We start from the raw sequence: 27,782 nt of genomic DNA, 5'->3' as shown, positions 1-27,782 counted from the left end.
TGAAGAGACCTAATCCGTTTGCCTCTGAGGAAAGTCTTCATAGCACATATTCAGCAATCGATTTCCTGAAGTTAATACGTACCTGCAGGTAGGATTCCTGCCAAGATTATTTCATTCCCAAAGCCACATCTGGTTTACTGCAAAAAGTAATCTGTTTGCTAGTCCGTACGCCAGAACAAAGAGCAGCTGCCATTTCAGCCTCCTACCTCCCCAATGTTTGTTCCATTCTCTAGAGGGAAAGCATGATCTTAATCTACATAATAAAACCCATTTAAGACATGTTTATTATATAGAATGGAAGCTACCAATAAAGAGTCCAGAACATAAGCAAACAACCCCTTAAAGATGTTATTTCTGGAATATACAGAGAGGTGAAATTCCAAGTGGAAACAACTGCTGCATTTCTTGAATGATAACCTTGCAGGTGGTTGGTTTGAATTTTACATTTATTAAATTCTTGGTTCTCTAAGACTCTCTATCAGCTTTGAGAAGGCGTAGGCTTTATTGATACGTAAATAGGTGTTTGTAGGGTGTGAACACAGATGTGCTATGGATTTCTAAGTGTAAATTAAAAGTTCAGAGAATTCAAAGGAAATAAAACCTGGGGCAAAATACATTAGTTTAAGTAAAAAACATAAATAACTTACAAACAGCAATGCATACAAATAGCTCCCACTATCCCGGCTAACACAGGTAGCTTAGAACAATGGAAAAACATAGATATTACAAAATGCATGTGGAACATTAGGAGCAGAAGTGTTCAGACAACCTTAAACCTGAAATAATTACCCATACAGGACCTACACTGCTTTAAGTCTGTGTGACAGTTAGTCTAGAAAATGAATTATCTACCCATGTATAACTTGAGTGCCAGCAGTACTTGCATTCTAAATTATAACAAACATTAACCAGTAAGGTTTTCAAGGATGCCTGAAAGACAATATCGAGGTGGAAAACAAAACAGAGTCAAGATGACACATGAAGAGCTATGTGATACTATTTCTTTGTGGAGACCAAATATCCAAAAGATACTAGACGTTTTACATAGAAAACACAGATTATGGGACAAAAAAATAAAGTAGTTGGATATTAGCTAATTACAAATTTACCAGAGCTGCTTGTGTAACCATATTTCTGTCCTCCAGTGAATTCATCTAGGGACAAAATATGTATGACCATGTCATTAACAGTTATCTTAAGGAACACACATGGGTGCGTTGGTAATCATTCATCAGGTGTTTTCTAATAACTGAGTGCTTGTTTTACAAGAGTAATTTCAATCAATGTATTTATTTATTGGGAGAGCTGAAAAGAGATTATTTTTCTAAAAAGCTGTCCTGAAAAGAAAAAGACAAAGTTATGTGCTGTTGCAGCAAACCTCCACCGTGAACTAAGTTTGAAACCTGAGTTTGTCATGGCAGACATGGCATGCTCTGTGAGCTAGTAACTGGAGAAGATCATACGTGTTGAATGTGATCACCATTATGTGGTTCTTCACCTCATTTCTAGATAGAGAACGGATGTGACTCAGGGCTGTGTAGACACTGAGACTGTTGTCTGTTGGAGCTTGGATCAATTTACTGCAGTAACTGGATAATGAGCTATTTTAACATTAAAACACTTTCTTCAGTAGGAGATATGATAAAGTATCTCCTCAGAGATGGTTGCAACCTACTAACAGCTGAAGTTGTCATGGATCTAAAGGGCTCAATCTGGTAGTCATCAGATTTGCACTAGCCATGACTTGAGTGGCTCCTTGTCAGCTTAGGCATAGTTGTCTACTAAATTTAGACATACAGTCTTAATTCATCTGATCGCTTTATGTCATTAGTACTTGGTAATTGCCAGTTCTTCCTGAGACACTTGTTATAGAATCACTTTTTCAGGAAAAAGAAAAAAGGGTTTGGATTTATTTTTACTTGTTTGCATGATTCCTTGCTTTTTAGAGTGGTTTTTGTCAGCTCTATATCATTGTTTCCCTAGCTGCAATAATAGCTAACGGTCTATTCTCAAATGCTGTTGCTAGAGAGGAATAATCTGGTTCCTTCGTCATTTTACTGATGGGTATTACAAGGCCCTCAGCAGTACCCAACCTGCTCAAGACCTTGCATGCTTTTCTTGTACTGCCTGCCTGGAAATGTCAGTAGGTTTAGTCTGCTTCCCAAGTGTTGGAGTCTAAAGGTAAAGGAAGAAGCAAGCTCACCCTTGCCCATTTCCTGGGCCTTACACTTAAAATAGCATTAGAGCTTCTGCTTCCACTCATACCACTGTTTACAGCATGGACAGTTACTACAGAGAAGCGGCTTTGCACCAGCCAGGACCTCCTCAATATCTATATGCTTGCTTAGAAATCTCCCCGTTGCCACCAAGTTACTCTCTCATTTCATGCCTAATTGGGCAATGGGTCTAATTCCTCAGTCTTTCGGTTATTACCTTGGAAGTTTGAATAGTGTCTGTCACTAAAAATGATTGCACATATTTTTAAGGAGTTCCATAAAATAGTTTTATATCAGCATATAATTGGTATCTTACTGTAGATAAGAGGAGTATTTTGTGAAGACCATCCAACTGAGAGGGAAATGGAATATTTCTGGCAGAGGAAGCTAATTGGAAGAAGCCAGCCTCATGCCTGCCTTGCACTGCTGTGAGGATGTAGAGATGAATTAGAGAACATCCATTTGCCGCTGTGCATATTTCCAGAACAAATAGCTTTGTTGCCTGTGGTCTCTACAAAAGCCCTCTCCTGGAATAAAGCATGATCTACAGGACACTGTTTGTCAGGACAGCAGTCACTAAAAGGCAGGGCTATGTCTTAATGCCTGTCTTCTCCCAAAATTCTCTCTCTCTCTCCTGTCTTTCTGAGTTTCATTACTATTAATGCTATCTAAATTTTGCCCTGCTTCTAATTTTATTAACGACCTTTCAAAAGTAGCAAGATGTTAAGATTTGGAGCACTCTGAACTGGATATTAAACTAATGTAATTAGAGAGATTCAGTGCCATGAAGTCTCCCATTTAAGCCTGTTTTGTAAAAAGGACTAAGCACACTAAAATGTTAAATGAGAATTAGGTGTAAGCATTCGTGATAATGCATAGTTAACTAGTTTGTGCTATCTGATCCAATTAATTTCTATAAATATAATAATTTCCTTTTAAGCTAACTCAGCTGAGCCAACAAGGCCAGCTTTTGCCCATTCAGAAAGGCCTGTTGTACACAACAGACTTTAATCCTTATTTTTGACTACCTTTGCAGCAGCAGGTAACGTGGTCAGATTGCAGTGGCCGTGCAGCACAGGGCCCACACTGCAGCCAGCAAATCTGGCTCCTGTTGTCTTCATTTATTGAGGCTAAACGTAAATGTGAGATGTTCTTGGATCAACAAGTAGTGACAAAGAGCCAGGACATAAAACACGAAAGCGAAACATTGCAGCTTTATGAACCCATCAGTCTCCAAAATGAAATTAAGTCAATTTTAGAATCAGCAGAACTTTTTCAAGAATATAGCACTATTGTTTTATTAAGAAAAGCCAAAGAAAGCAGCAATCTGTTACACAAATACTCCTGATTTTACACACCTTACAATGTAAAAATGATCAGCTCTTTCAAGCTTCAATCAAGGGTTTAAGTTTAAAGTAAGCAGTCTTGATTAATGGTACGTTATTTAGCAATCTTAGTTATACAACTCTTATTATTACTGTAATTTTATTGAACAAATGTGAATGTTGCAAAAGTATCTATTCAGCATAAGTGATGTTGCCAAGATGATGTTTCTTTTATACCCCGAAGGTCAGTTAATAGGATCACTACATTGCCAACAAACTGAGCCCTGCTATTTCTCAGTAAGGATTGAGGGACAAGTTCAATTTCAAACACACATTAGCTTGCATTCAGATACTCTAAAAGACATATATATAGAGAGAGGTTTGGATAAGAAAAACATCCAAATAAAATATTGTGCAAAGGTTCAGCTTTTACTCAGGCTAGTTATTTTGTCTTGTCAGCTCCACATTGGTAAAAATTATAAATATACTCTTGCTAAGAAAGACAAAATTGCCCCAGTGCTACCCAGTGGGTTACTGCTGAATTAATTTGGCAGGGAGAGAAGGGAGGGAGGGGCATCAAGATTTTTTTCTTTTTTAACATGACTGTTTACAGGTTATTCCAGAACCAGGTGTGTTGTGAATTTAAAGGATAATAACCAGTTTGGAATAACTCCCCATATGGACATTCCCATTTCAGAGTAAGTGAGGGTTTTTATTCTGGGTTAGTTTATTTCACTTGCAAAGTTTATCCTATTCAGAACAAGTGTTTCCCAGAAGGGGAGCTTTTTCATAAGAAGTATTTCAGTCAGTTTCACCACATAGACAGAAATTCACTTTATGTGACTATACAAGTTAACAAGAAAGTTAATCATGTACAATAGATTTTGATAAAATAGGAAAGAATATTCTAAACTCCAGCTTCCACGTGGACTAACACATTATTAGTATGGCTTGGAGCATGTGTGCCTCATTTGTCAGAATACCATACCTGCCATCATAGGCAATCCCTGTAGCCATGTTTAAAGCCTTAAGACCACAACTAATCTTCAAAGGTGAAATACAAAGCAAAGAAAAATTGTTTTTACACTTCATCACTTTGTTATGATCTGAAATGACTATATCAATCAGCAGCAGAGGCAAAAGACTGTTTTATTCTTTAAATAATATTTTTAGCATTTCTGAAGCACCAGTGCCTCACAGCCCTTTTGTTGATGCAGTGTTGTAACAAGATCTTTGGAGATTTGTAAGATGCAGTGGTCCTCATTTTCATTTTAAATGGTCAGACATTTTATATGCATGATAAAAAAAAGAGCAATTAAGAGGAGGAAAACCTGCATTTCAGATTAGACCCTACAGCAGCATTAGCGTTATGGTTACCCGTGATGCTGCTGAAGTCTTTAGGAAAAAAACGTGCCTTCCTCCTACTCGAGTGGTCTGAGTTATGTCCATAATAGCATCTGTGAGAAGATGTGGTGGGAGCAGGAATAGCTGCAGCAGCTCAGATTGCAGCCTTAGCACGATCCTGCCAGGGTCCTTCATCAGGCAGAGGAAATGGTTCCCTTGGACTTCCAATGCAAGAAACAAATAGAAAAATGATGGATTATTTCTGTAGAGCTAAGGAAGTATTAACCACACCTTCTGTATAAAAAATATTGTCACAATAGCCGCCTGTCTAACTCAGCTATCTTTAGGCTTTGAGGAAGAACTTTTACTGAAAAGAAAAACTTTTAATATTTGGAAAATCTGAATATCAGACAGGGCTTACTTTGAAAATGAAATTTTACTCTATTTATCGGAAATAAATATTGCATTCTTTATCTTTTTCTCTTTTTCAGTTCACTGTTAAGATAGTCCTTTGAGCACTGCCTGTGAATAATTCTTTTGAATAAAAAGATGCTTCTCAAAACTTTAAAAGCTGCTAACAAGTTTCTCTATAATGCGTCTTTTAAGCCATAACATACACTGGGTGTTAAGTTAGGATTTGCGAGGGCAATAAAGCTGATGCTGTTTTGCTTAGGAATAATGGCCAAGCATACTCATTCCGGAGCAACTCACAAAGGACTGCAGACCTACGGCCTATACCTGTCCTTTTTCATACATTTTGGGTGATGTAATGGCAGCACTAACTAGAACACAAGCACCAAGGGAGAGAAAAGGTCCTTGAGCAACACTAACCGGGGGCAGGCTGACTCTGACTCCAAAATGGTTGATGGAAGCATAGCACGGGTGTTTCCTTAGCACGTGTCCACAGTTGCATTATTTTCAGAGTGAGTTTTACACTTCTAAGACGGTTCTTGGTTTGTCATTCAGGTTTATGCCTCTGCAGTATCGAGATACACCCTCCTTGTTTTGTGACATTGACATTTTCATATATTGTTGCTCGCCTTGTGCATGTGTGAACAATCGCTGCCTGGATGGGGTGACTAGACAATAACAGGGGAACATTCTTTAGTTTAAAACTCCTCCTACTCAAGATATATATTCCTGAGCTTTCTAGTCCTGTCAGTTATAACTAAGCCATTAAGTTAATCATGTTGAATTCAGAAAAAGGTGCTACCCGAAACCTGTCAAGGTAATTATTCTTCTTTATCCTCTGAGGTAGGAGTGCTCTGTGTCAAATAAACATTTTTTAAGTGTTCCACCATAACTTTCTCCTCATCTTCAAGATCTGCACCTTCTTTCATCTCCCACCTGAAAGAAAAAGAGCTTTTTACTAATTTTTTAATGTGTTTTAAACCGGTCTTCAGAACAAGTAAGTCAATACAAAACTCATTACCATCAATTCATTGCCCACCCCCAGCGGTGGGGGACACCAGTTGAGATTACGGAATCATACAAAATACAACCCCCCAAAATCTTGCCCTCCACAACTGGCATGGCCATGAGGCAATCGACACAAATTGTCGAAACTACCCCAAAATCTTACTTATGTTTATTGTGATAGTACTTTCTGTTTTATATATGACGCGTGTTGGTAGAGGTAGAAGCCTTGTAAAACTAGCAGAGAAAAAGCGGAAGAGCCAGCAAGCATTTTGGAAGTTAAGCAGATGCTCTCAACACTCTAAGTTTGCAGTGAAAACTCAAACACCACATGATGTCCAACCCAAATATTTAATGTGAATGGTCATCATTCTCTTGCAGTGACAATACTGTATTACAAAATCCCACAAAACTGACGGGCTCTTTGTTTCTTTAACCATCAGGTATACCTCTCACACCAAGAAATAAACAACACACTAGATTCTTCCCTTTCTCCATGTGAATATTCAATTCTACTTTAGGATAAAGTCCTAATACCATTAAAACTGAAAAACTGAAAAAGTAAAAGAATATGAAGATGATTTTGCTTTTCTGTAGTAGTTAATTACACATAAAACCTTAAGAATCACACAGTATTCTCTTGCAGAAAATCAGGATAATAAATGCAGAAATAGTGCTGATACACAGTCAGCTAAATTTTGTATCACTCTAATTATGCCTACATAATGCTCAGTAATGTTGCTCTATCTCTTTTACAAATTTTGTGGATATTTAGGAGATTGATATCCCTTTAATATTAATCTCTTTCTATTCTAAGTAGATAATAAAGTGTAGGCACCCAGTTCAGACCTGCTGAAGACAAAAGGTAAAGCATGAATGCTGAATACAGAAATCATATTTTCAAGTATTAAATCCAGTAGATTATAAATGAGCCATAAGATGATCCTGTAAAGTAGGAGACATGTAGAGGAGCAGCAGAACAAAGACTGCTTTTCGGAAACTAATGTCAGGAGCAATACTTTAATCCTCTCCCCACACTTGTTAGGTCCTCATTCAGACTGCAAAAACCAGAAACCATATACAAGTTTAGATTGGTGAATAAATCAAATATAATACAGAATGGTGGGAAGAGTATATTGCATTCATCATATTTGCAAAAAGAGGACAATCATTATTGGCAATAGAGCATGGTGTGCACTTTTTGTAACTATAGTTAAAAGCTTACTAAAACCAGAAAAAGAACAAGTGCTCTGTAGTACAATCTGATTGTTAAAATACAGTTAGGAAAAATATATTCAATGAACATGTATAAATTAGCATATATCCATCATACCTTTACCTTAAAAACTGAATCTGACAACCCACATTACTGCCTGGAGTGAAGAAGTATCAGAACAAGCAAAGCATACTAGGAATAAAATTATAAACACTGTATGTCCATGATCAAAGTTTTATGATAATTAACTTCCTATTACTGCACTCATATATGACTACCATCATACTTAACCTTATCTGAATATTAACATTAGGTACAATTAATTGCTATTATGTCTGTCTGCTTCGTTCTCTGGTTTATGGTATGTTCATAAAATCTGGCTGTATGAGCCCTCAGCACAGTTACTTTTGCAAGCATCCCAGGTGAATGCTGTTAAATGGGGTGACTGGTTTCCCTTTTTCCTTTTGCTAATGTACCAAGGAGCCTCTTCAAACCTAGGAAGAAGTCATGGAAGCCTTAATTTGAATTTATGGTCCTCAGAGTCATTCCGAAACACCACTTTACCAGTCAAATTGATTCATTTTAATTAATTTGATTTGTTGCATATTTTTAAGTAGAGGAGCTGTTTGCTTAGAAGGACGACAACTGAAAATGCTAAATGGAATACATTCAAAACAGTTATTGCTGGAGGTATAACAGAGAAATCTAGCAGTCTTGGCTAATGGAAGCTTAACAATAAATCAGCAGATTCCTTTTAAAGATAGTGACTTCATACTTGTCAGCACATTTCATTGAATCTTAAACATCAGTGTTGGTAAAAATCTTCAATGTCATCCCGTTTGGACATTCTTTAGTGTTCACTTTATAACAAGTTATTACTAATACATTACATTATCATTTTATCAAAAAGTAGTCTATTTTTAAAGCATTTAAGCAGGTCCAATGAGGATAGGAATGTCTTCCATGCATTCGCTTAACAGTATCCATGAATTAAAGATCTATGAAATGAGCTTGACAAACACCTAGTCCCTCATCTAATTTAGAAATTTTTCCACTCTTATGCTTAAAGTCTTGGGACAATATTGTTTTTTAAAAGACTACTGGACAGTAAGCAAGAAGGCCACAGCCTATCTTTGCTGTTCTAAATGGGACGAGAAACCAGGTGTTTGTGTTCAAGTGGAAAAAGAGTCAACATTTACTATTCAAAAATTTGTCCAAAATGGAACATGTTTTTACTAGCAAATCTAAAACGTGTGACAATTGTTTTGGCAATAGTAATTGGTACAAGTCCAACTAGCCAGTTCAAATAATGTGAATGTGAATGAAATTACCATCATGAATTACTTTCAAAATGCAAGCTTCATCAGTTGAACAGCCAACCTGCACACCCCTGTTGTTTCGAAGTATTAGTAATGTAGCTCTTACAGAAAATTTCCAAATATAGAGGTGACATATATTTTATTTTAGTCTGGCTATATCTTGGAAGATTAAGTAAAATCAGCATTTCAAAAGGGTACTGGAATTATTTGAACCAATCCATCATACATCAACATCATCAACATTGTGCTTGGGGTTCATAAAATAAGATGAGTCTGAGTGTCCAGAAAGCCCAACTTTCAGTACATTCTTCGTATTTAAAAGAAAGCATATGTTTAGAATAAAATGCCATCACCTTTGTAATCCTTAGGGTAGTGCTGCAAGTTTTCAGGCCAATACTTCTTGTCAACTTACAGAATTAAACGTTTGAAGTATGTTTTCAAAATATGCTGAAATAGCAAATAATGTAGATGACATATTGTGTGCACCTGAAGCGAATTGCCTAAAAACTTTTCTCTGTACCCTGTTCCTTCCTGTGTTGCATGTGGCTAATCAAGGGGAAAAAAGACCCTAGCAGTATATTTTTCAGATAGATACAGCAAAACACGTCAGCACAGATAAATACAGGAATCACTGAAGTTTCCTGCTGGTCAGCCTAGACCTTTGATCGTGAGGTCAAAGAGGATAACTAGCACTGGGAGGGCCTTCTGTTTCTCCTCATAAATAAGAGGCAAGAGAGGAAGAAGTCTTGGCTTGCACATCCTCAAGCTAACAAAGTGCAAGGGGAGAAGTATGCAGTGCCCCAGGAAGATCCAGAGATTCCAGCTCAGGTTTCCTTAGCCACGTATCCGTGTGCTATCCTTGCTTACAATTAGCATCAATACATCCATTTATAGAAATGGGTATACAGGACTATGTTTTGTGATACTTTTGTCTCTCCACTATACTGAATTATAAAAGGTAAAGAAACACTAAATGCGTTTGCAAAGATGCAGAGAAAAATGTTCTGTGCATCTGTTAAAAAGCATGCTGGACGTTTTAGCAGGGCTGGATTTAATACATGGTGATACATTTGCTGCTTTGCTTTCCTGTTGCAATATTGCATATATTTTGTAAATTGTAGATATGTTCCTATGAAGGCACTTTTTAAAAACCATAATAGGGACTATATAATACATTTAGGTGCTTGTTACAGATGAAAAGGAAGTATATGCAGTTGATACCAAAGCAGTAGTTTATTAAATCAGAAGTAAAACACATACAGTAGTATGCATATAGGGATTACCAAAAGTGACACAGATTTTACCTGTAGCAGATATTGCCACATTTTAAGAAGTTTCATTAAGGAGTTTACTTTAACAGATACTCTTCGATTAGTAACTAGGTTTGTTTATTACAGTTCATTAGCTATAACAAGTGTGTAAAGATTAGAGGGAAAAAATTATGTAAAAAATTACAAGCAGAATAAATTGAAATAATTGAAACAAATTGAACAAAATTGAAATAAAATTGTCGTGGTTTAACCCCAGCCAGCAACTCAGCACCATGCAGCTGCTTCCCGGTGGGATGGGGAAGAGGACTGGGAAAAAAAAAGTAAAACTCATGGGTTGAGGTAAGAACAGTTTAATAACTAAAGTAAAATAAAATATAATACTAAGAACAATATAATAATAATAATAATAATAATAATAATAAAAAGGAATATAACAAAAAAAGAGAGAAATAAACCCCAAGAAAAGACAAGTGATGCACAATGCAGTTGCTCACCATCCGCTGAGTGATGCCCCAGCAGTGATCCACCCCTCCCAGCCAACTCCCCCCAGTTTCTATACTGGGCATGAGGTTCCATGGTATGGAATAGCCCTTTGGCTAGTTGGGGTCAGCTGCCCTGGCCATGCTCCCTCCCAGCTTCTTGCAGACCTGCTTGCTGGCAGAGCACGGGGAACTGAAAAGTCCTTGGCTTAAGATAAGCGCTACTTAGCAACAACTAAAACATCAGAGTGTTATCAACATCATTCTCACACTAAATCCAAACCACAGCACTGTACCAGCTAGTAAGAAGAAAAATAACTCTGTCCCAGCTGAAACCAGGACAAAAATGTAAGAATACTTTTCAACTCAGATGTACTGAAGTTTGAAAAACCGCCTTATTTGTATTATTTGAGAGACTAACTATGCCCTTTTCTAAAGCTTATACAAAACATTGTCTAAAAAGTGAGCAGTTTACAGAAAGGGTCACCCTAATATAATTTTATAGTGGTATTTTATGTATTGCTAATACTGCTTATGTAGTATTTTGATATCTATGGCATTTCTTAATGTCTTGAAAAATGTTACATCACACATAACTCTATGGAAGGAAGGAAAAAAAAAAAGAAACCAATGACACCACTGTTATTTCCTATGGAAAAGCTAATACCTCAGGTCCCGTTGTAGGGAAGTGTTGGCAAATGATGAAACATTAACTGTACAACTGTACCTTAGACAGCTGAAAATACGCATTTCTGTATTGAATAATAGCTATACTTCATAGTTGCTATGTATCAAAAAATAGCAATGTATTTGATACTGAGCTAAGAGGGTGACATAATTCACATCTAATCTAAATCAGACACAGACAGTGCCATTCAAACATCCTAACACGGGTAAATATTCAGATTTCAAGCACCGCAAGCTCTTAAGCTTATCTATTTTTAATGTGGTGAATTACCACTGGAAAGCTTTACAGACACACTATTTTCAAGTGGAATTTTGATAAAAACAGTGAGCACAAGTAGAGAAGGTCTTTTTTTGCCAAGTATTATGTAAGAAGGCAAGAGCGGGAAAAGAACACAAAAAAGGTGCTTAAACTTAACTTACATTCCCTTTTATCTTTATGTGATTTACGAGTCGTTTCATGTAATTTACCTGAAAATATTTTCCACATATTCACCTTCAATTTCTTCAATAAACTGTTTTGCTGTAATTTTCAAACTTCTGTCCAAATGTATTTATTTATAAATAACACTATAAACTGAAGGAGGCAAAAGAAAGCAATAGTTTGTGCACAAACAACTAATTGATGCAATTTTGTGAAACCGAGATGAAATTCATCCCGTTGTTTAATAGGTGCAGATTTTCTGCAAGGGACTTTTAACCCTCATACGTGCTGCCAGCTGTGGCATGTTCCCGTACATCGTGTGCTTGCAGCTGTGGAGCCCTCCCAGTTCAGTTGGTCCTGGGGTCCCTTTCTGTTTAAAGAGTATTTTTCACGTGCAAGTACTTCCTGTAGCCTTTTAACCTTGAGCAGACGTGAAACGATTAATTGTATTTTCTCCAAAAGAGGTCTTCATACTTGCCCTTACGCTTGCTCCTTGTAGAATATAATTATGATAAATATTATTAGCGGCTTGATGAAGACGAGACTGACCATTTTTTTGCCAGCCGCTGACAGAGAAAGAGGAAAGTGACAAAGCAGGCATGAAGCAGAGATAGGTGTTTTGGGGTTTTGTTTTTGCCTTTTGCAACCTCCACACTAGTCATAAGCCATCACCACACATCCTGTTCTCATACCTGCGCAGGACCTTTACTGAATTCAAACAGCTTTGGTTGAAACAACCGTTATCCCTTTGTACTGGATTATACTGGCATATTTATACCTGAGATGGAAAATGTGTGCAGTTTGGTATTTTTGTATAGTTCTTGAGATTTCTTGCAATAAATCAATACATTTAAATTTAAAATTAAATTTACGTGTAAATGTTTATTTTAATCCAAAATAAACTTATACATTTAAATGTATTAAAATACTGCCAGTAAAGTCAGTAGTGTTCTCTACACTGAGCTGCAATGGGTAGAGAAGTGATGCAGTTAAATATAATATCTTGCTACCAGCTCATGGCGCATTTTAATTAATTACCTTTTTGCTTCCTGAAGTTCATGAGAGACACAGCTGTGGATTAAGCTTTTGCAGGCAGTGAAACAATTGTTTTATCAATGTCTAGCGTGTTATACCTCACCATGAGATAAGAAGTCTCAGCAGCTGGTACCTTGTTTGCCATTTTTAAGTAATAGAAGAATAGACATCTCTGTAAGTTTCACTTCATATTTCATTGTAAATACACTTTTTGTAACATGAGAAGTAATAGACCATGAAATGCATTTTACATCAGTGTTAGACAGCCAACTAAATCCAATGTTTGTGCATAATCTCAAGTCCTGAAAAATCTTTCACTTTCCACGTGGGGCAATGTTTTGTTTTTCTAATGGTAGTATTAAATTAAAAGGGAAGTCTCTGGTAGTTTAATCAGATTGCATTTGGTTAAAATAATTTATTTAAGACTGTGACTAACATTTTAACTCCTTAAATATTAACCGTGAAAAAAAGTCTGCTTTGTTTCAGTCATTTGTGTAGTAGTCTTCTCAGATTTTTTTATCTCTCTTTAATCCATCTACTAAACACATACTCCCCTGAAGGACGTAAAAAGAAGAGGGGGGCGGGCAGCCATCAAATACACAACTACTGCACTACTGAACAAGACCCAGAGGAGCAATGCGATGCATGTAAAGGCTCTGGTAGTGATATTCACCCTGAAATCACACCAACTGGGACAACATCTCTATGTCTACCTAATGCAAAACAGTTCACTTGTCCTTCTTCATCCAAAATAAAACAATATCCCCCTGTAGTGGAAAGTCATATTGCTTTCAGGACAATCTATGTGAAAATCAGCGTCCTTCATCATATTCAGAAATAAACCAAACCTGAAAATTTCAATACAATTTTGCCAAATTCCTCTCTCTTACACATACACAAACACTATGAAAAATGCCCACCCAGAATTTTCCCAATCAATAAAATAAATTCAGTTATTTACTAGAGGATATGGAGGAAGATGCCATGAGAATTATTATTTATGTTTTTAATTATCTGTGTGCCACAAGAATGGGAGCGAGGGAAGAAAATTAAAGGAAGACACAGCTATAAGGGATCAACAGAGTTATTCTCCTACTTCCGAAGGGCAAACCAAAAGAAGAGACAGTATTTCGATGTACTGAAGAAATCAGTACATGGGAAACATTTTAGAAAGTGTGTCAGGAGAAGAGAATAGAGCTCTGACTCACAGGTTAACCTGTCCCAGCTATGAAGTTAAGACATTAGAAGGATATTTAAGAAGTTTTGAACTGAAATAGAAACTTCACAAGTGTTGGAATAGAATGATGAAAGAGCCTTTTCCAGGGCAAGAACACAGCTATGAAGGATGTTGTCAAGGGCAGCGGACGGCACACAGCAAAAATTTTAGAAGCTTTCCAGCTGCAATAAGAAAGGAGCGGCAGTATTTGCCCAGCCTCCCTGTTACTGGTGTTTGCTATCCCACATCTTTGAAAAACGGAGAATCAAGCCGAACAGACACCGAGCCAGTTGCAGACAGCGGGAACATATTCAACAGGATAAAGCTTTCTCTTAGGTCTTTTTTTTAATTTAACCGTTTTTGTTCACAATTCTAACACAGTAGAAAATTGGAAAGATCTATATCCTCAATATTTCCGTTGGTTCTTTTAAAAAAATCATTAAATTTCCATTTTTCAGTGCATTCTTACAACTCTTTCTTAACTGCATAGCTTTAAATAATGGGCATTTGAGAGAATTAGGCTCATACAGACCCAGCTTTGTTGAAACTGTCACCGTATCTTATTCTGAAGATAGTCCACTTTGTTAGGTTTCTGTGGCAGCAGGATGTCTCTTTAATTTTATTTTCAGTTTTCTGAGATTTCTTGTTTTATACACAACTTGTATACTGCTCATCTAGGTCCAACACCATTTATATCTCAATAATGTTGATGTCATAGTGTGTCAAAAAACGGAAAGATGCTCTTAATAAAGGTTTGGTAAGTGTTTCCAACTTGGGTGAGAAAACTTATATATGTGTATGCATATATGTATGTATATGACACTTCTAATTAATTAATGATAAAAATACAGATTGATAGAGAAAAGGGAACGTAGTAAACAATTAACAGAAGACTAATTGTACACTTCTGAGAGTGGCAAGCTGTCACTAGATGAACACAACTAGCGTGAAATGAAACCAGAAGTTTGGGCACCTAGATATTTACTCCCAAGAGCAACTTGGGATTTTAGTTTGCATAAATCCTAAAGTAAGAAAGGGATAGAAAAGAGAGAAATCACAAATTTCTAACAGTTTTCTTCCACACTGATCTAATCCACTAGTGTTCCTCTTGGACTAAGGCATCTGAATTCCCAGAAGGCTTCTTGTGTCCCAGACCTTGTCCTACCGGCCTTCCACCACTTCACTGTCAGTCATGGAGTAGGTGTCTTCTTAAACAGGGACTTGTTATTGCGTCTAAGTGGATTCTGGGGTGAATTACATGCTGGAATGCATAAAGAATAAAAGGCCTGTTGAAATATACATATATCAGCAAGATCCCAGAACTATAATGCTTTTGTGAGATGAAGTGAATGCTGGTACATTCCCTGAGTTGGCAGGTTTAGGGAAGGTGCCTGCCACTCTCTCCTTTGCATTTTAATAAATACAGGGGTTTCATCCTAATTGGTGAAAAATTTTGGCTGAAAGATGTTGAATAACAGGGCATATTTTAAATGACCTGTTCATTGTCAAGTAATTTTAATTAAGGTGAGCCTTATAAATTTAAATCCAATGTGAAAGCATTTGGTTTCAATGTTTTATACGTAAATGATGTAAGTTTTTATTCAAAATAATATTTCAATATAGAATGTGGTTTTGGGTTTTTTTTTCACAATCTTATTTTTTTTAACCCAAACTGATATTTTCAGCTTTTCAGGTAACCAAGTATGCGTAAAATATTTTATGTTTAAAACAAAGCATTTTGATTTTTTGCTGTTGCTTTTTAAATAAAAGTTAAACAAAAAAACCCCAAACCCTAATAACAATAATTTATACAGCTTCAGTTTGCTGGAGTTGTGCCTTTGATTTGGACCAAAACACATTCTCTCTTAGTCTGACTGCTTAGAATCTTAAGCAAAGCTTATTCACAAAGGATAATTTCTTATAATGCCATTCACAGAAATAATTGTACTAAGATCACCTGTGCTTATTGCCTGCAGATTGTATTCTGTCCCCATTCTTCTATTTCTTCTTTAGACTATCCCGAAAACCTCTAGGGCATGCATGAAGTTGCTTATCTGACTCTCTGAATTAAGAACACTGTATGCTTGATTGTGCAAACGCATATATTATTTCAAATATGTATGCATATAGCATACCTCTATATTCCTGTATATACCTACATATATACATACTCTCATGCAAGTAACAGAGTAATGATGCAGGCATTCAAGAGGGCAGATTTTGTGGAAGAATGGGATCAATAAGACTATGTCTAAGCTAAGTGCTTGGAGGTGAATATTCAAAGGATTTCATGTTGTCAATAATTTTAAATAACTTGGTGATCATCGTGTGGAATAAATTTAATTATTTTGAGCATTAATATAATTTTTCAAGAAAATCAAGAGGCCCAAATTCACAAAAGGAAGTATGTTATGATGACAGTGCTGGCAACATTTCCATTCAGTAAATGTAAGTTTTACCTGCATATGATTACATGGTAGAGCTTAGGAACCAAAAATGCATCTACTAAAAATATCCTGCTCTTCAGATCATGCACTACTTGTTCCCTCTCTTCGCCCCTCTCCTTTTTATTTCAATTTACAAAGGCTTTCCGTAATGAATGTTGAAAACCCAATGTAAATACTTTAAAGGATTAAGCTTTCAAATGTGGTTACTGTGGCATATGTATGTTCCGTAAATACAAACACAAGATATATCTGCTGAGAAATTATATTTGATAATTTGACAGCTTTGTGGCTTAGGAATATAAAAAATTCATATTTTGTCAACAAGAAACTTCCTCCATTTGTTAAGAAGGGACTACTATGATAGTATAGAAAGATGAATATTTTGAAAGCACAGATTATGATGGGAGTATTATAATCCCCTACTTTTCTTAATGTATTGAATTCTTTAAAAATATTCATTTTCTTTCTTTTAGAAGAATTCCACTCAGTTCATAACTTGCAGAAAAAATGTGCAATCTGAGCAGAACATTTAGGGGAGCCAGGAAGCCGACTTTTATTGGTACCAAAAGGTTTTATTCAAATTTGAGCAAATGATGGGCTGCTGAAAAATCTTATGTCCTTTCATGTTTATACCAAAGAAAAAAGCACTCCTGCCTGGCCTGCGGCCAGAATCCCCCAGTCTCCCGTGAGGACCACGCATGCCCCATCCTGGGGTGTCGTAGGTGCCTAAGGTTGGTGTTCATCTAGAGCAGGGCCACCTGGAGCAGGTTGTTCAGGGCCATGTCCCGTTGGAGTATCTCCCAGGACAGAGACTCTATTCCTTCCTTGGGCAACCTGGTCCAGAATTTGACCGCCCTTGGAGTAAAAAAAGGTTTTTTTCTTACATTTAGACAGAATTGCCTTCATTCCTGTTGTGCCCATTGCCTCTGGTCCTGCCACTGGGCACCACTGAGAAGAGACCATCATCTTTACTCCCTCCAGCAAGTGTCCATACCCATGGATAAGGTCCCCCCGAGCCTTCTCTTCTCCAGGCTGAGCAGTCCCAGCTCTCTCAGCCTCTCCTCGTTTCGTCGTATTTCAGTGTACCATGTGGAGCTACCCCAGATGGCACACAAACACCATGTCTTCTTCACACCTATAGAAATCCTAGCAGGCAGCCTTACCAAAGGAAACATTAGCCCCGTCATTAGCACTGTCCCATATGGCATAGTTGTCCCTCCTCGTGCACGCTGCAGCTGCATCTAGCTCTGACTACTATGCGTTCGTGTAACTAAAGATGGTATCGTAGGATATTTCTATGTGGCATGACAGAGTGTTGTAGATAAATGCCAGTGACAGCACTGAACGAGCTGCTCCCCGTTCTGGAAGCGGCGGAGTTACATTCATGTGGTACTGGCTCAAGTGAAGGAGGCCACACCTGCACTGATGAGGGCAGGCTTTAAATTGCTCAGATGACCTTAATTTTGGCATTTTACACATTCTAAACCTTCAGCTTGCAATTTGAATAATCTTTGACTATTGTACATTTACACACCATCTTAAAAGTAGAGAGTACCTTATGGAAAATGCGGACGACAATCCAATACAGAATATCACAAGATGGTACGCGAGCAAAACTGCGTTACAGGGGATATAATCCCAATACCACAGACAAGTAAAATAATTATCCTTTTTTGGTATTAAAAGGACACCTACATATGTTTCAATATAATCCAGCTGCCACCGGAACGTACCTATTTCTCTCCCGGCAGGTATATTTCCTGGCATGACTACATGCTTTTCAGTAGGGCTCCCTGGGAAGGTGTCGTCGATGAGGGAAGTGTCACAGGCTTGGTGGTGTGGGAGACGGGGTTCCCTGGGTGTCCTGGCCTCCTGCCCAGCTCACAGCTGTGGTAGGGGGAAATCCCCTCGTTCAGACAGCAGCGGCCGCGGTTCTTCTGCCATGCGTCAAATGCTCCTACTAGTGAACGAAAGCTCCCTTAACTTCCCAAGGCTCTGGATGAGCCCGTAGGAACAACGTCTAACCCCTTCATGGGAGTCACTTGTCCCCTGAGAAAAGGAAGGACGTTGCCTTCACCTTACCTTATCCATGCAAACTTGTCGCTGTGTAGAAAAATCAAAATGATTATAAGTTTTGTAATAGGTGAAATACTGAAGTAAACCGGCCAAAATCAGACATCTGTACCGCACATCAGTACTTCGTTTCCCTGTCTGACGCTCGCAGGGTAAATTTGGTCCCTCCAATAAAGAACAGCATGTGAGTAGTGCCTGTATGTCTTCTCCTATAGTAAACAGAGGTCTAGTATAATAAAATCTACAATCATTTTTTTCAGCTCTGATGTATATTTTTGAAAGGCAACTGTATGGAAGCTGTGCACTAAACGGCATGACCGTTAATGGCTAATACTGAGTCAGGATTAATTCTTTAATGGTAGAGACTGGGAAAGGATATGCCAAAAATAAAACAAAATAAGAGATGGAAAGGCCAGGATAAATTGGCTGGTTTCCATTGTTAGATACAAAAAAATTGAATTCAACAAGCCCGGAAGCCTAGCAGCTGCTTCTTATTTTATTTTCAAAACTTAGTAACTGGTTGTATAACCCTGTCTCCCACTCCCTGAGGATTACCGGGGCCAGACTGAAAATGCAACAACCAATTGATGCAGAGATACCATCTCAAAGAAGAATAAAATAATCTGTAGATAAAAATCTACATAGCCTAACAAATCAATTTCAGACTAGCAAACAGGTGAATAAACAAATACAGAGGAGGAGATGAAGTTACATAAACAGGATCTCTGTCCACAATATGCTTCGTTGTTAGTCATTTAGGTCTTTCACTGCTGTACTGCAACCCTTTACAGAAAGCTTCATGCAAAAGAAAGAAAGAAAGAATTTGTTTACGTTTGGAACTGAAAAACTAGTAATTTTTTGACCACCAGTTCATTCCACGCAAGATAATATTGCCTATATCAGTGTAACTAATATTTACATCCTGAAATGAGAAAGCCACAAATGCTAAGAAGAGAAAGGGATGTGAAAAGGGGACTGAAAATATTGGAAATCAGTCATGCAGACCAACATCTTGCAACCAAGGTAAGGAGAGAGCTGGAAGAAAATCCCCAATAGCTCTCCTGAATAAACTGGCAAAGAGCTTTGCTTTCTGTGCTTAGCTCGGGTCCACTCCTTAAACTGAACTGCTGTTAACTGGTAAAAGATGAATAAACAAAGGCAAATTTTGTCTGGTTTTGACCCATTACAAAGACTGTTGACTCTACAGAACAGTGTGCTGAGCTCTGGTACGTAAAACTGATCCTGAGGAAAGCACCTATAAAAAGTTAACTTCATAAAGCTGTGTATTAAATACCTTTTAAAATCGTGTTGGTTAATTAATTTACTCAACGTGCATACACATGGAAATCTTTTAACTGTAAACAGTGTTTACTATATTTCAAGATACATATTTAGAATTGTCGCTAAATAGGGGGTTGATTAAACAGAAATACTACATGATGAAATGTCTTAATATACCTCATATTTACTGTAGCTTTTTTCCACTCCTCCATTCTTTGGAAAGTTAAATACTACTGTGCAAATATTGTTTTAAATATTATGAGGCTCTAGTTTTCAAATTCAGCCAGTAGAATAATTTAAAATATAATATTGGCTTTACTAATGCAAGCAGTGATTGAGGAATTTTCCTCTACTTAATATAAATACTAAAGGAATTGGCCTATTACATTATTTGTCATTAATCTGTTATTGGTGCAATAGCCAAAACCTTGTGGTACAAAAAGAAAAAAACAAGCATGAATATAATATGAAAAAACTTAAATGATATGAGCACAATATGTCTAATATCAATTTTGTATGTCCTCCAGTGAAGATTTAATTAATTGCCTAACAGGCTAGTGAGAATAACATTTGGCAAATTACTTGCCAAACTTTCTGCTGGCATTGTTTTGCAGGGTGCCTAAGCTAAGGTGATGGCATTATTCAACAGATAAAACAAAAAGGCAGTTTTACAGCTTGTTGTGTAAGACACATATGATGTCAGGAGTGGAAGTCACAAAGCAGGGAGGAGAGGGATGAAGAAACAGACATGTAAGAAAACAGTAACACCATGCAAATCCTTGGTTGAGACATGTAAATTCAATTGAACTGCACAGGTTTGTTGTTGCTATCATCTAAATGATATTTATTCCCACTGATTGTTGGAACTGGGAACTTGCTTGGGATTACGTGCATATAACTGCAACCAGGAAACTCAAGAAGACATATGTTCACAACTTTTACTGACGCAGAAAACACCAATTTGGTGAACATTTTTTATGGATGTATACCCGCTTTTACATCATTTTCGAAAGGAAAACACATTTCAAAGCTAGAAATCAAGAAGATACCTTCAGACAGTTTAACTGGTTGGCCTTTGCCAGCCAGGACCAAGGCTCACATCCCTACTCCGCCGCCTCGGTCAGGGACGTGGGGAGAGCAAGGGAAGACGTGCAGCACTCTATCGGGCTGCAATACAGCTATTCAGCGAGGATTTTATTAATTCCTTAACACAGGAGAAAGAAAGTGTCACTGTGGGACGGTCTGTGTCTTTCTAATTCAAATGACTCACAGGAGACGTGCGAGAGTGACAGAGGAACGGTCTCCCATGTACCAGTGAAATCCCCACCTGCCAGGCTCCTGGCTTTGTGTCTCTGCGTGATGAACTTTAAAAGGTTTGGATTTCGTCTTGATGTGGGATGGGAACATTTTCTAAATCTCAGAAATCTTCTCATGACGGGAATATCATTTCCTCTCCTTTACCTGCCAAGTATACCAACATCAAGTCGATGATAAAATCTATATATCATCCAGATATCACATATGAAGATTTGGAAGATGCCCCCAAAAGCAGATACAGGTGGAGCCTACAGTATCTGGCAAAGTGCCTATCAATTAATGCCATTTTCACCATTTGAAACAGGAATCTGTAGCCTATTAACTTCTCTGCGGCTGCTTACGCATTTCAGAGAACATGATGCTAAGCAACAGCATGTGATCAACCCTGATCAGAATAGATCTGAGGTAGTAAAGAGTTAAAAAATGTAATAATTCATTGCCATATTTGAACCCCTGGTAATGCACGTTTTATTTTTAAAAATCAGAAATCAGCACAAAGTTCAGTGCTTTCAGAAAAAGAATAATTCCTGCATAAAGAGCTGCCAAAGAAATAAAGAAATGATGGATATTACAATAAATGAGACCATGAAGCCAAAGTTAGTGCAATGTTTCTCTCTTTTTTGAAATTCTAATTCTCTCTATATTTCTGCTCAAGGCAAACAGCATTCTTACTACATATTTGTGGAGCATCATATGAACTTTATTCTAAGATAAAATATTAAAAGAATAAATTGTTGAAAATGTATTGAAATGGTTTTAATTATTCAGTATTTTTAATAAAATGATATATTTAGAAATTACAAAGAGCCTTAGGATCATAAAACCTACAGTGTCTGCTGCAGCTGGCACTTGCAATGTCTATTTCACCCTAAGCAGCAGTTTTTCTGTTTCTGAAGTATCTGAAGCAGCCACAGATATGGCTGAAACCATGAAGACAGAAGTGGGCACCGTGTAAAGGTATGCTTTTTCTGTCTACTTACTTACAACATTTTTTAGTGACTGAGTCACTTCAGAGGAAGAGATGAAGTGCTTGTAATGGCTACATTAAGATTTTTATGAGCATAAGAACCTTTGGGAGGTCAAGCACAAAATGACTACAGGCCTGGCTCGTTTTTATCCCACGCTCATACAAATCGTAGTTAAATAAATGCCACACCTCTTTCTTCTACCTTACATAGTCACTCACTACCAATCTTTTAACATCCCTATTCTGCTTCTCAGATGCATGCATACTAGTGCATCGGTGTTTAAAACCCAACTGCGGTACTGCAGAAAACAGACAAACATATTCTTCTGTCAAAAAGACTCTGATCTCTCTCTTATAAAAGATTAAGAACAAAGGGTATTTGTGTAGAATTTCATTCTCTGCCTTGAAATTTCTTTTCACTGTAAAGCTGCACACCCTAAAATCCACATAGAAAATTTATTAGAAGACCAGGAGACATAGGTATCATGGAAGAGATTAAAACTGGGCAAGTATCTGTAGAAAAAAATATGATGGAGTCTGTGTAAAATGCCTTTAAATAGTTTCATAAAATTGACATCATGCCAAAATAGAAGAGGCAAGGTTTACATATATTGCATGGTATAAGTTTTGCCCATGTTTGTGCCAACCACAAATAAGCTCCTCTCCTCCTCAAATCCACGAGTATTGCTGTAAATTCTGTGACTTGGACTGGTAGCTGTGAGAAGCCAAAATGGAAGTGACAGCATCAGTGACACTGCAAAATGGGGAAAAGGAAAAGGCAGAAACTTGGAAACAGACACACTCGAGCAGTTCTCTTCTTTTCGGCAAAGCTGCTAGATTTGCAAGCAGAGCTGTCTTGAAAAATTTATAAACTAGGAATAATTACACTTGCAGAGGAACAAGGTGCAACTACTCCCTGCACAATATAGCACCTCTGGTGAAGGATAAGGGGATTTCCTTGTGGAATCTATTCCATAGACAGACCTCCCAAGACTGGGCTATTACTGGGATAAGTAAGTGCTTAAGTATTTAATTTAAATATTTTAAAAGTTGGACACTGGCTTAAAGGTCAGCATAATATCTGAAGAGAAAGTAAAGGGTTAATAAATAAAAGAATCACAAACAGGTAGACCTTAGAACAGAGATTTAGAAGAGTATTTATCTTGGAGGAATATATGAAATAGATGGGAAGATAAGTAAATGGAAAAAGTAAATTATGCAATTATTTCAAGGATGAAAATATTTCTAAGACTGAAAGCATTTTACAACCTCATGGAAGGAACCGAAATCACAACAAAAGAAGGCATGAAGATAAAAAGAACAAGACCTATGTACAAAGAAAGTGGAATGAAACAAAAACATAAAAAGAGTAAAGAAGTTCCCAGAAAAGTTTAAGAAGGTGTTAATACTGTTTAAAAGCTTGTTTTCACAAAAAAAATTTTGTTAAAACATGGGAAAGAAAATAAAGGAAGAAATTATCAGATTCTGATATTCCAATCTTAAATATGTTCATGGAAGCTTTATGATATAAATCAGCACAGATTTATTTGTTTAAGCCAGAAGAAAATTATGTGATGGTTCTGGATTAGTATTCTCAATATCCAAAAATGATATTGCAGATCATAAAGCTGTTAAGCATGTAAAAACCAGTGTTTGCTAGACATACCAACTGTGGAAATGACAGGTCATAGACTACAATTTGATTTTAAACTCGTAACAATTTTTCACAAAAAGAATTATTATTTTAAGCATAGTATTTAAAGTCCAAGAGAGCCACAATTAAATGGGCTCATGGAAAAATGGTATTAAAAATTGTAAGTGTGCTTCAACGTAAAAAAAAAGAAAAAGTTGTAGTAACACATCCAGAACTATATTTGGTACTACTCAATTACACAGCAGTGCATGGCAAAATAGAATTAGCACCTGCTGGAAAGTTGTGTAGAAATCGGAGAACCAGACTACTTGACTAGGTAATAAATGATGTTCAAAACAAAAAGTTTAAGTACTTATAAGAAAAGTCCAATATACGTGTACTATCACAAAAATGAAAAGGTCTTAAGCCTTCCCATATGACAGTACACATACGAGATATGAAGATGACAGTACATACATGATATTATACAAGCATCTACTTGCAAAGCATGAGTGCGAGTGAAGTTTCTCCTTACACTTAAGAGATGGACACTGAATGAACAACAGTCAATTAATGGAACAGGATACATTTTCATATTCTTTTGCAAAAGGAGGAGGAGAATTTCTGAACCTAGCGTTGCTGACACCAAACTGAGTTTGTATTAACTGCTGGCTAATGCTGCAAGATGCAAACCCACACGCAGATCCATATAAAGCTAGGAACTATGAGCTCAATTTGCTGGATGTGGGCGAATATTTCAAGCAAGTATCATTATGTGTTTACCCTTCCTTTTTAGTCTTTTCTGGGTGAGACACTAAAGCTTTGCGCTGATCAGGCATGGCTACGTCATGGCCAGCGACCCACAAGCCAAAGGAGATAAAATCAGGGAATGGTCAAGTATTTGTCAAGTATTTTTTCACTGAAGGACTGATTCAGTAAGTAAATATAAAGATCTGGGGACTGTGGGGAAATGCGACCCTCCTGGAGCACTCCAGCAGAAGAGATCTGACTGATTTGCAGAGAGGTATTGCAGTCCTGAGAAACAATATGTAAAATTCTTGTTCGCTGCTTTCTTTAGGCTGGTTGCGCTAATATTAGCTTATCTATTCTGTATTAAAGACTCTACTTACTATGAGCTCAGTTTTCATTAACAAAAATATATCCAAACGTACACACACACACACACAAAAGCAATGTAACAACAATTTATTAGCTACGCAAGAGCTAACGTCTACTGTTTCTGAACAATGAATGGTAAGGCTCAGCATGTGACAGCTAGCGGTCCTCATGTAGGTTGTGTGATAAAGTACATGATGCATTAAAAAGCCCATTTTTTTTCCCTTTTAACTGCTAGTTCTATAACCTCCTTATTTTCCTAAATTTGCTGAGCCTCTCTCTTTCTTTATGTTATGGTAGCGAAGCAGATTGCTGATAGCGCAATACCTAGTGCAACACGTCTCCTGCAGCAATTTTGCAGGTAATTTCCTCAAACACAAAAGAGACAACACATATAGGACAGAGCTAGTCTGTAATTTACTTCTGGATAACAAATTATCAATTTAGTCACTTCTCTAACAAAACCAAAATAATTTTCCTCTCTCAGATTGATTTTTAACTGTGCTATTACAATATTATCCAATACTACTAGTATCATGCATATTTAATTTTATTTCAGAGATAAAACATTTTGTGGAAGGAAGAGGAGGATAAACTGACACAAAATGAAACAATTCTTCATGTTAAAAATAACCGGCATGAAAACACAGTTGCGAGGAAGGTAAATTATAAAGTATGCATTTATCCAATCATTTTAAATACCATAATTACACTGACTGCTCATCAAAAGACTTTTAAGACTCATTAAAATTATAAAACATTTCTAATTAAATCCATATTTAAATGAAGATTCTATAACGAATCTGCATGGTACTTTAAATCAGACCAAAAAGTTCTGGTGGAAAATCCAATTAATTGAAGTTTTTGTAAGAATTACAGCTTAATGATGGGGGCACAGTGGTTGCCTTTTAGTTAAAATAGAAGATTACTGTGTTATATCCATCTTTAGCCCAAACTTGTCCATAAAATAATCGATCTTCATGAAATTTCACAGGCCAAATATTATTCTAGTATACAATAATTTTTTTTTTCTGGAAATAGTAACTGTCCAATTTAACAACTGATGCAAGTGGCTCTTAGGGTTAACATTACCTTATATCTGATGTAACTGATGCTATTAGACGGGGAAGAGGACCTGTGTTCTTATTAGTCAACACCAGTCTGAAGCACAAGCACCCACTCATACCCGCTCTTCGTCACTACGTTTTACCAGTTTCAGACACGGGTGCCTGTTTGCCAGCCAAGGCACTGGGGAACTGGGCTTTTGTCAGTCCCATCAGTACTGGTGTAGGGGCTGCCCTGAAGTACCCTTCTTCTTTCAGATCGCATACAGTCTCCAGTCTTCGAGGATTTACCTTGGGCTCCCTCTTCTGATCTCAAACGGCTTTACCATTGCTCCATTTTATCAACAGCATTGCTCTCTCTCAATCTCACTAATAGCATTGCTCCTTTTATTCTTCCTAGCGCCGTCACTCTGGTCTGAGATTGTCTGCTAAAGCTCTTTATTGTCTTACGTTGAGGACCGGACCGGTGGAATTTCACAAGACCCCAGTCTTCAGCCAGGTTCCATAGGTTAAAGCTGCTCAATACCGTACGCAAACATTCTCCACCAGAGTCTGAACACATTCATTGCTATTCACCACCGAAGTTGGAAGGGACCTCTGGACGTCATCTAGTCCAACCGCCCACTCAAAACAGGTGTAACTAGATCAGGTTGCTCCGGCCCGTGTCCAGTGAAGTCTTGAACCCCTCCGAGGATGGAGAGTCCGCAGCGTCTTTGGGCAACCTGCTCCGGTGTTTGACCACCCTCAAATCCAGCATAAATATGTGCAGCTATCCCTACCTACTTACAACCTTTGTTGAACTGCATATAATGATTGGTTAACGAATTTTTTTTTTTAATTGTAGATCCAGTTCTAGCAAACTAGACAATATGCAGCTGTGGAAGAATTTTCTATGAGTAAAAAAGAGAGACGTGGCAAAGTTTGGCTTTTTCTCCATATATTTCAAATGAACATCAGCGATTCAAGCTGTAGCGTTGTTTAAGGATGCAGAAATCCAGCGTGGAAGCCCTCATTGGCATTTGGTGATACTCAGGAGTACGAAGGCTCCCTCCTGCAATCTGATGAAACAAGGGAAACCTCAGGGAGCAAAGCGTAAACAAGGAGAAGCTTCCTTGCTACTCCTCCCCGTGGAAACACCACCTGCAGAAGAGGTGAGGACATCCTTTTGCAAAAAGAAGAACCTATTCAAAAGAGGCTGAAATTCATAGAGCTCCAGAGCCATAGGAGGAAAGCATGTAGATAAGATGGCAAAAAGAAGACTGACATGCTAACAGGAAAAAGGAAGAAGGTTTGCGCATAGGTAAGGGCAAAGCTACACTGATCTATGGAAACGGGAAGAAAAAACATACGTCTTTGAGGAGCTCAGAAAAAGGGGATCCAGTCAAGAGACTTAAAACTGCTTCCTTATAAGAGCATTGGCAACGCAGTTCTTCAGCTTTCTGTATGGAGATTTCCAGTGGCACAAGAAACCCATACAGCTGAATTTTTTATATATTCTTCTCAAAACAGCCACATAGAGAAATGTATCTCTATTTAAGAGACTGCGAAAACAAGGCACAGAAAGATTACAGTGGTCCAGAGTTCACAGTCTTCTGAAACGTGCACTCTGGTTTTCACTGAAGAAGTAAAGGAAGGAAATAATCCTTCAGCTCCGTTTTTTTCCATGTGCTCTATTTATTCTCTTTGCTGCAAATGATTTCCTTAGACATAGAGACATTACATTCATAAGGATCAGTTTGGGCAGTTTTATTCTGTTATGATAGTGGTGACTAAAGAGATGTTACCTCTGGCTTCCCCATCCCTCCTGGTCACGGTGCCAGGCGAGCTTCTCTAAAACTGGACCGTACTTCAGCTGGGGGGAAGCCGTTGTGGCAGAGGTTCATTTCCAGAACTCAACTTCAAAAGAAGGATTTTAATAAGGAGTTTCAGCACATGGATA

At 37.5% G+C, this 27,782-nt stretch overlaps 1 protein-coding gene across 1 annotated transcript in view; it reads right to left on the bottom strand.

The window, feature by feature from the left end:
* Window positions 1-6,117: 6,117 nt before the first annotated feature.
* KIAA0825 (KIAA0825 ortholog) overlaps window positions 6,118-27,782 on the bottom strand; it is a 214,349-nt gene continuing 192,684 nt past the window's right edge. Inside the window, exon 19 of the mRNA XM_050913279.1 lies at window positions 6,118-6,232. Within this exon, the coding sequence (XP_050769236.1) occupies window positions 6,118-6,232 (115 nt within the window). The remainder of the gene's footprint in view (window positions 6,233-27,782) is intronic.

This window comes from Gymnogyps californianus, chromosome Z (genome assembly GCF_018139145.2).
Source record: "Gymnogyps californianus isolate 813 chromosome Z, ASM1813914v2, whole genome shotgun sequence".
Taxonomy (NCBI): Eukaryota; Metazoa; Chordata; class Aves; order Accipitriformes; family Cathartidae; genus Gymnogyps; species Gymnogyps californianus.
This window is presented reverse-complemented; position numbering and strand designations above follow the sequence as displayed.